General features: G+C 41.3%; 1 protein-coding gene across 1 annotated transcript; it reads left to right on the top strand.

Annotated features, from left to right (window-relative positions):
• Positions 1 to 851: 851 nt before the first annotated feature.
• On the top strand, positions 852 to 6,436 carry plcxd2 (phosphatidylinositol-specific phospholipase C, X domain containing 2). Its single transcript, XM_041065860.1, has 8 exons — positions 852 to 954; positions 1,310 to 1,446; positions 1,608 to 1,727; positions 2,492 to 2,545; positions 2,652 to 2,807; positions 4,179 to 4,289; positions 4,681 to 4,811; positions 6,277 to 6,436. The coding sequence occupies exons 1-8, from the start codon at positions 852 to 854 to the stop codon at positions 6,434 to 6,436; spliced, it is 972 nt and encodes a 323-aa protein (XP_040921794.1).
• The last annotated feature ends 3,977 nt before the right edge of the window (positions 6,437 to 10,413 follow it).

Below are 10,413 nucleotides of genomic sequence, written 5' to 3'. Positions count from 1 at the left end.
ATGTTGCAGCTTCTTCGCTCAGTTCTTGTGGCGTGTTAAACACCAATGGGCTCATTACTGCCCCCTACGACGGGAGGACCGCTATTTACATGGCGATTGGTGAGGACCGCGTTTTTTTATACCCAACGGCCGTCAGAGGCCACGATGAGCTCAAATAAATGTCGGCAAGCCACACAAAGGTGAAATTTATGCGACACAAAGAGGTGTTTTTAAACAGTATTTTTTTCGGTTTTGCTAAAGAAAGGATTTGAAGGCTAAGGAGGACTAACGCTTTGTGGCACTTTTCTCTGGAAGATTCCAAGACTGGGACTGTACCTGCGCAGCGGATGAGACAGTCCAGAACGGGCATATGCAACATTGTTTGCTGACTCTGGACCACAATAAATTCCAACCAACACCAAGTGTCCGTCCCATCTATCTCTTTGTGTGTGAGTGAGCGTTTGAGTGTAAGTGGTCTTGGTACACCCTCGAGCAAGGTTAAGCCAAAAAGCAGGAGACGTGGGGATAGCAAGTGGGATTTTGCTTTAAGAGGATTACTGCGGTCGTTAACCACCCGCTGGTCTTGTCAACGGATACCCGGTTTGCCGGTTTTGGAACACAGAGTGCTGCGACGCCATGAACGGGAGCTGGGCGAGAAACCGGGTCACACTCGAACTGATGCCATACGAAGAGCGTTTACCGACTTTAGATGTAGAAAATTAATAAAGCGTATTAAAGATGACCTCTGGTTGTTTTTACCTGTTGGGAGAGCACGGGAATCTCTCACAAGGACTGCGTCTGCACCGGAGACCGGTTTCCTGAGGGGGTGTTGGGTTGGGGGGGTGGGTTGTTGTTGACAGGCCATTTCTGATATGAAGACGCGACCTGCGGGGATTGGCAATTTCAATGCCGACTGGATGGGTTCGCTCCCTTCCAAGCTCAGTGCCATGCCCCTGAAACACCTCGCTGTGCCAGGTGAGCCTGCCGTGCGCAAATATGTCTTCTCTGTACAGTCTTCTGTCCATCGTTGCATGGATACGCTTACATTTTGAAGGAAAATAGCAAAACATACATAAAACATACAATGTGTCATTCACAGTTCCTGCTATGCAGCTTTAGTGCCATCTTTGTATTTTCTGTGGCTTGTGCATATCTTACGTTTTTCTTTATTCCATGTCCTTTCCCGTTCTTGACTTCCCTCATACTTCACATTCATTTTTTTCAGCTTCTGTAAATACATTCTTGTCATTTGTACATTTGCGCCCTATAATATCCCTTGTGTTTTCCCCCTTCTCTCTCTCTCATCCTTATCATCATCTTTTTTTTCCAGGGTCCCATGATTCTTTCACCTTCTGGGTGGATGTGCATGCTCCAGTGGGCCCTGATCAGAAAGCTTATGTCAAATATCTGGCCACCATGTTCAGCGTCCTCGCTAAGAAAGTCATGGTGAAGTGGTCCATGACACAGGTGCAATTTCTTAAATTAGTGATGTCCTTGCAGATTATAGCGATATAAGATGACATATTTTGAGGCAGATGTTGAAAGTCTATGTGTTATACAGTATAGTGGCATGTGTTGAGTTTTTCAGCCAGTTGTAATGTAGAACGTGATGCGATCTGTGTTCCTAGAACCTGACTTTTAAGGAGCAGCTAGATGCAGGAATTCGTTACTTTGATCTCAGGGTCTCCTCCAAACCAGGCGAGCCTGGGAATGAGATTTACTTCATCCATGGTCTCTTTGGGCACAAGGTGAGCAGTCAACTGACATACGGTGGCAGTCCCCCTATTCTTTTGTATTGTTTTACAACTCACTGTTATATTTCTCTCTTTAAAACTGTCACAGTCCACTATTATCCCTCTACGCTGAATGATTTTGTCTGGTTTGATCAGATGACTCCATCCCTGAAATGATTCATTAATTACATTTGAATGTAACTTCAAATATTCCAGCAAGTCTAGATGTGTATTTGTCCCACCCTGAACAGTAAATGTTGTTGTTCAAGTACTGCGTTCTATTTCCAGCTGATGTTGTTAGTAGTGGGATGGAGATGGCCTTGAACAGGGAGCAGAGGTTGTATGTAGTTGTAAACATCCCTACTCTTAAATGGGTCATTCTGACATGCGCTTCCCTATATCACACAGTATTTTTCTACAAGTAATGGCTCATGAGATGGACTTGTAGCAGTAAAGTATTAGATATATATGCATACAGGTAGGGTTAATAGTAGGGGCTACAGTGTAATGCACTGGAAAAGTTTGTAATTATCAAGCCAATAACTCTGATATTTGAATTGTTTTCCATTATTTTTTATCTTATAATGCATTGTGATGGTATTCCAGTAACGCAACCTAAAATGCATTTAAGGGGAGACTTTGGGACTCTAAAATTGTGACCAAAACTGTAAGCAGTGGCGTATTTTTAATTAGTACGTAACCATCAGTATGTGAGCAACAAACTTTGAGGTTTTTATGTTGCAAATGACCCTCAGTTTTTGTTCTGTTATCCCCTAAAGGTAAAGGACGGTCTGTTAGAAATCAACTCCTTCCTAGGAAGACACAGGAAAGAGGTGAGAAGGACTTTTATTTATTTATTTATTTATTTATTTTAATGAAACACGAAAATAAAACGAATTTTGGACTATTAACTGATTACATTTAATAAAATTGATTTAGGTAGTTTTTCTGGACTTCAACCATTACTATGCAATGGACGCAGAGCATCATGAGTACCTCATCAGCATGCTCCAGGAAGTGTTTGGCAGCAAGCTTTGTAACAACTGTGTAGTGGAAAGCGTTACGCTGGACTACTTGTGGGAGAAGAAATATCAGGTGAGATCTGGGACCATCAGTCAAAGTGGATGCACAGCACTGCTTTTAAAACTCCTGAAACAAATATTTGAAACAAATTTACACATATTTTGAGATAAATTTAAATGAACTGAATTTCAGATTAATCATGAATTTGCAAGTCTTAGTATAGGATACAGTAAGAACATTGTCATCTGCATGTGAGGACTTGCATGTGCACTAGCATGTGTGAGTGAGTGAGAAAATATATTACAAATATGTGCATATACAGTATGTAAATAGGCAAGCAGTGTGCAGGTGTGTGTTGGATGGCCCACTTAACCCCTGTGGTCAGGTAATCCATGCAGCCTGTTAGTCTCCTGGATAGGAATTAGTGGTGAGCATCATCCTATTAACACTTGTTCCACCATCCGATTTGCCATCCTTCCTTCATTGTATTTAACATTTGTCATTTCTTCACATTCTCTCTTTTCATTTGTCTTTGTCTCTTTTTGGCTTTCCTCTGTTGTCACTCTTTCCTCCATTTAACCTCATCTAAACTCCCCCATCTCTCACTCTGTCTCTTCTGCCTTTACATGTCTCATCATTCCTTTATTTTATCACACTTTCTTCATTTTATTTCTTTATCTTTTTTTATGGATACATACACATGTAGAGAAATGAAAGGCTCAGCAAGCAACCATGTGCACATGCGTCTTTTTATGCATGTGTGTGTGGTTTGCTTCCAGGTTTAGGTGCAGAAAGTACTACATTATGTGTTGCATTGTCCTAGTTGTCTGTCTGAATGATAGCCTACTCTTAGTTAAATCTCTGCTCCTATTACCCTATCCTATTGCCTTTTACCCTTGGCAAAGAAGAAAGAGAAAGAGAGAGCAGAGCAGACAGAGAATAGCAACAGAGTAGAGTAAAGGGAGTTAGAAAAGGAGGGATTTGCACAATTACCAGCTGCAGAGGGCAGCCTTCCTCCTTGTCACTGGAAAAGGTGCCATAACCCTGCCATGTTCTCATATTGCCTCACTGCTGAATCACTGTGGTAAAGAGCAGAGTGAGCTAATATTTTTTTTTATGATTTTAAACAGAATTGTTGTACATTCTGTGTTGGTATATTCCTACACTGAAGCTGACACAGTTTACTATTAAGTGCATATACTGAATAAGAAAAGTCTGTTTCCTGTTATACAATAGTGTGAAGGTGTTTTAAGGTTACAAATATGGATATGTTAGGGCTACACTGTGTATAGATGCAATAAATAAATAAATTTTCATCACCTGATTTTCATGATCCAAGTGCCACCTACAGGCATATAGTAACTTTTACTGTAATCTGGGGGTGATTTATGTTATGTATTGAAACTTCAGTGCCTTTAAAACTTAATTTTCTTCTCTCCTCAGGTAATAGTGTTCTACCATCATCCCTCAGCCCAGGGCATCCCCATGATGTGGCCTGGCAGCAAGATCCCTGCTCCCTGGGCAAACACCACCGAACCCAACAAGCTCATACAGGTCCAAAAAAACCAGGAAGACCCTTGCTGTGTCAAAAAACCTACAAGCTTGAGGTCCCCACAGCCTTTTTTTTCCTCCAGGGGAAAATCAATCCAGAAATCCATGATTTAATTAATATTAATTTGTGGATTAAGTTAAAAAATGCCATTTTCTTCTCCAACTTGTCATGTCATGTCCTCTTCTTCAGGGTCTCCTTATTCCTCAGCTTCTTACTCTGCTTATGTTAACAGGACACACAGTTCTTTTTAATATTTTTAGTGAAGGGTGCAAAAGCAAATGGTTTTTTCCTCGGGCAGATGAACAATGCACTTACATAAGCTATTTATCCAAAATTCTCCCAGTAAAGTACTATTTAGAACTGATTTCCTCTGTTTAACATTCTCCTCTCTAGTTCCTGGAAACTACACTGAAGGAAAGAGCCAAACAGGGGTCCTTCCACGTGTCTCAGGCCATCCTCACACCCAGGGTCAACACTGTGGCCAAGGGCCTGCTCTGGGGGCTACGTAACTATCTGGTGGAGAGGTCAGTAACTAAGTTTGGGCATGGTTAAAAGCCCACCAGGATTTGTCCAAGTATGCCGATGGCCTGTCAGTCTCTGGCACAGGGGAAGGCGAAGGGGGAAAGAGGGACCAAAGAGTGCATTTCCTTGTTTCTTACAATAGGGGTGGACACCCCAACTTTCTGGTAATATGCAACCCCTGTGTTTTGTTTGAATTTGACAGCCAGCTAAGTCTTACACATTGCCCCCTAAACCTGAACTTAACCATCTCTTTAACCCTAAAAAAATCATGTCTTACAATTTTTAACCTGACTCCAACCTTACCCAAACTATACTTCCAACCACTGGAATCTCTCTACTGCTCAGTTCCATTTATTTCCTCTAATTTGTGGCTGGTAGGGGCCAGTACAGCAAATTCTGCAAATGCCTGCAACTAAGAGGACTGACACTTTTACACATGCCCCTGAAAGAAGAAAAGGAAACACAATATCATGTCAAGATAGAACTTTGTAGACAAAGTCAAAAAATGTTCTTCTTAAAACTTATACCCTTCTTCTTCTTCCACATGTATGTACAGTAGTGTTTAAGCAGTGTCAGCGTGGATGAGTATGTTTCATTTACTTATAGCAGATTGACTACCATTACAAAAATGCTCTCTAGGCGTGCATTCTTATGTCACTTTACTGCTTTGTTCCACTGGAAATCATATATAATCCTCTATATCCATTTAAAAACGGAGGATCAGACACTAACACATTTCATCTCTCAGATAAGAGATCCTCTTTCTAAGCAAGGACCAAGTTATTTGCACAAACTTTTTAAGTCATCCAGCTCAAAGAGCCTAAGATTTAAGTGGAAATGACGGCAGAAATCCTTGACTTGAGTACATCTGAGAGAAAACTGATGCTGGGGGTATAAAATCCCTGAATGGACACTTTGGCGAGATAGGAGGCGGCCTAATTTTGCACACTTCTGCGGAAATGGGATTGTTTGTCACTGCTGGATAAACATTCTGACTTCCTGGTTTTGTTCTACTGGCAGCCTAAACCTAGCAGAGAACTTAAGGGTGTTAGAAGAGATACAGTTACGGAGTCATGGCGTGTGTACCTCTTTGTGTATATGTGTGCCAAGGAACCAAAACAGAAAGTGACTTGGAGACTTGATTTGGAGACAACAAAGGCACAATAGTCTCTTACTGACAGACAGACAGACACAAACAACACTCCCTTTAACTTTTAATTTCTAGATATTTCAAAACTTTATCAACAGCTTTTTATGAAATCGTTTAGGATATGTTTGCAGGGTCAGGAAATCAGTTCAAATTCAAGTGACAGGATTTTGGGTGTGACGGAAATTGGTGGAATTGTTCTGTGGTTCTAGTACAGCATGTTCATTCTGTATTTTCCTTACTTCCTCTTTTTCTAAATCAGTGAAATTCACCATTATCTAACCAAATCTAATCCCCATTTCTCATTTCTGTGGCTCTAGAAATCTGCCGGCCATCATGTCCTGGGTCGAGGCTCAGAGGCCCGGGGCGGACGGGGTCAACATTATCACCTCTGACTTTGTGGAGCTCACCGACTTTGCTAACACAGTCATCAAACTCAATAACCTGCTGTTGTCTCAACAGGACTGCAAGATAAGATGACACATTTTATTATTTAATAAATAATAATACATTATATGACACCAGTGACTCAGATGAGGATTTTTATTATCAGCTAGTGAATAGCATTTCCCTTAGCTGACAAAGCTTCATTGTTTTACACTTCAGCATCAAGATACACAGGTATACTGTATGAGACAAGACCTCTAAACCTCTGAATGACATGAAGTCTTTAAATCTCCCAGGAACTCTTCTAGTATCTATTGGTATTTTGAACATTTTGGTTGCAGATGAGTCTCTCTGCCACAATATCATGCACAAAGTCCAAAAGAGGGAAAGACGCCAGAGCTTAGGTCAGAGAAGAACATGCCCAGATGCATTTTTTTTACCATCTTCATAGGGCCAGCCAAATCCTGTCATTCCACAGCTCTGGCTTCATTTGTGGATTTCTTTTCATACATTCCCTTTTTGGGAGAAAACTGGAAACACATCACATTGCTCTATGAAATGGCACTGCCATACAGATCACCAGATTTTCAGCTACCTGCAACCTGGACGATGATCGTACAACTCAGGGATTTAACTTTTGAGGTTCAGCATCTCAGATTTTTAAGAGGGGGATTTAGAATATTTAGAATATTGCAACAGTTGTTTTAGTTCCTTTTTTATTTTCAAATGTTCTGATCACATTACTGATTTTTTAAATTACAGTGAAAGCCAGGATCACATATTAGAATACTATGTGTAGGTATTTTAGGTGTCAATGCCACATGAAACATTTGGTATTGAGGTGGTGGGATTAGCACAAATATTTAGTTTACAGAATTTTGCCTGAAATGATGCTAATGGAATTTATTTACATTGTATTTCAAACACACTAATAATTGTTAACACTTGGACCGAGAGCTAAAGTTGGGTTTTTGATTGTGCACTTAAATTGTGTTTTTTTTCAATAATGAAACGAGCATGAGACAAAGGTAGAGGTTGCATTTTTCTTCTTGGTATTTTTGTGTGTATATTAAGTAAAGTCCAGCTCTTCCAACACTGTCTCAACACCTATGGTTTGACTGTATAGTTTAAACAGATGTACAAACTCTGGCACTTTTTATATACATTTCACACAATTTCATAAATTACAGCGTTTACAGAGAGTACAGATGGAAAGCCAAGTATATGTGGAACTTGTGACAGAATTCCCATAAAACATGTGCACCCACATTTTTTCTCAGTTTTTTTTTTTTCCCACTTAGACTGTCTAACTAGACATGCAGAAATAGAAATAGTCTCCAGTTAATGATATGTGGGGAGATGCATAGCACTTTCACAGTGTATGGCCATGTCCAGCACATGTGAAGTCTGCAGCAGGCTCCATAAAACAAACTGCGTATACAACATATCGAAAGAGCAATGAAAAAAATGGCCAGCATATTGTAGTCTGAAATGTTTTATGCGTGTGTGTATCTTCTGTGTCAGTGTGTGTTACTGTGTTTTTGTGTGTGGCGCCCAGTGATTACTATGCATGACATAGTGGTGTAGCGACAGTTGACCTGCATTCCTGTGGTCAGAGTGAGGAAAGGAGGAGAGAGACAGTAGAAGAAAATGAAAGTAACTTAGAAAATAGAAGCATTTATGGAGCAGAGAGGAAAGAAGGAATGAAAGAAATGAAATAAAGATTGATGACATGCCTTGGATGTTTAGTCTATAAGAGATGGCTTGAAAGTGAAAAGGTTTCCATCAGGAATGAGGGCAAGTCCTGATGGATTCATAGAAAGTGGAGGACACAGTAAGAGTTATCTGAACAGCTGTTTTTTCCTTCAGCAGCACCATTATCTAATAGATAAACAAGATGTTTTCGTGTTTCCATTTCAACTCAGCCTTTTGGTTTTTTCCCTCCCTGACTCACTTGTGTGAAATAGCCTGTTCTGTACGGGCCACATTGTTGACACAGTTGAGTGTGATCACCAAGCACCGCACAGCGAGCACACACACACACACACACAGGAACACAGAGACACTTTAATTGTGCAGTAATTACACATACCATGGCAAGCAAGGCAGAGAGCTGAGAGTAGCAGCTCTGACTGATGGAGAGCATTCCTCTCTCCGTGTCTCTCTCCCTCCCTCTTTCTATGCTTCCTGGGTTGAAAAGGAGAAGAGGATAATTCAAGTATGGTCTTCCAGATGTTAATAAAGTTCTGACGTAATAAAACTCCATTTGTGTCTGATTGCCAAAATTCTGTTACTCTACAAACATTTCCTGGTCAAAGAGGTGCAAACATTTACACACAGCTTTCCAGAACTACTTTGGTTCCTGTTGACCATTGCAATCTTCAAGAGTACTTGCGTGCAGACAACATGGCAGACCAATACAAGAGGCACCTCCGCAGCTGAAGCAAAAAGAAGAGGACCAACTTCCGCTGCTGAGGTCACGCAATTGAGCAGTTGGTTTCTCTGACCTCAGTGTGCTCCAGACTCAACGCATCAGTCCCATCCTCATGTACACTGAAAAGTGAACCATTGGCCCAATTTCAGGCCACATACACTCTGGAGCAGGTTCTCCTCAAAGACTCCTCTGTATTTGGCTTATTCATCCCTCTCTCAATACTGACCAGTCTTCCTGTCCCTTCTTCTGAGAAGCAACCCCTTAGCGCAATGCTGACGCCACAATGCTTCACTGTAAGTATTGTATTAGCCTGGCAATGAGTAGTGCCTGGTGAACACCAGATACAGTGTTTTTCCAAAGGCTCTCAGAGTCTTTTAAATGCTCCATGCTGACTGTCATGTGCCTTTTGCTCAAAGTGGTTTCCATCTAGCCACTCTACCATGTAGGCCTTATTGATGGAGTGCTGATGAGATGTTCATCTTTCTCCTTGTTAGAGTGACTGCCGTGTTCTTGGTCACTTCCCTAATCAAGATCCTTGTTGCCCGCTGTGCTCCTGGGAGCTTTCAAAGCTTTAGAAAGGGGTCTATACACTTGCCCTGGTCTATGCTTTACCACAGTTTTAGCATAGAAGTTGACAGAGTCCCTTGAACGTCATGGCTTGGTTTCTGTCCTGAAATGTTAGTGTGGATTGTGGGACCTTATATACACAGATGTGTGCCTTTTTAAACAATGTGCAATCATTTCAGTTTGCTGCAAGTGGCCTCAAGTCAAGTTCTAGACATATCAAGAAAAATTAAACAGGGTGCACCTGACCACATCATCTTTTCACCTTGTCATTATGGGCCCTTGAGTGTAGATTGATGGGCAAAATAGCAATTTTAATCATTTAAAATTAAATATATGACACAATAAAAGTGAAGGGGTCTGAATAGTTATGCCAACTAAGTGATGTCAGTGACCAGAGCCAACCAGGTCAGTAATTAATTACACAGATTTATTAGTGCTTTCTTTTAGACTGTAATGACTACAGTATTGAAACAGCTGTAAAAACAAATGGCAGTGTATCTTACGAACAGCCTACCTCTGACAGAATGGGTGGGGTGGGGGGAGGCACCTCCGCAGCTGAAGCAAAAAGAAGAGGACCAACTTCCGCTGCTGAGGTCACACGATTGCCTGTCAACTGCAGAGTGGGTGGTCAGGTCCCTCTTAGTAGATGTTGTAGTGGTCTTATCGTTAAACAACACTGCAGTTTGGTCACACTGACACGTCTCTTTTTTGCCTTTCAATAACCCACATTTTATTTTGAAAACCGGAATTTGGTCCACGCTGTAGCATCCTAGCGCTGACTTTCTCAACCGCGTCCGTCTATTTACCGTAAAGTCTATAACACGGGAGCATTCGAAATGTTGGAACGGCTGGCTTGACTTCGCAAAAAGGAGAGAAGGCTGGCTTGACCGCGGTTCTTCCACTTCGTAGGCAGAAAGTAACAACTTCCATTGTGAGGCTTTTGAATTTGTGTTGCGGATTTTGCATTTGTGTTGCGGCTTTTGCAGTTGTGTTGCGGCTTTTGCGTTTGTGTTGCGACTTTTGCATTTGCGTGGCCTTTCTCGGCCACCAGAGTTCCCTGCTCAGCCTC

Source organism: Toxotes jaculatrix, chromosome 20 (assembly GCF_017976425.1).
Source record: "Toxotes jaculatrix isolate fToxJac2 chromosome 20, fToxJac2.pri, whole genome shotgun sequence".
Classification (NCBI taxonomy): Eukaryota; Metazoa; Chordata; class Actinopteri; family Toxotidae; genus Toxotes; species Toxotes jaculatrix.
This window is presented reverse-complemented; position numbering and strand designations above follow the sequence as displayed.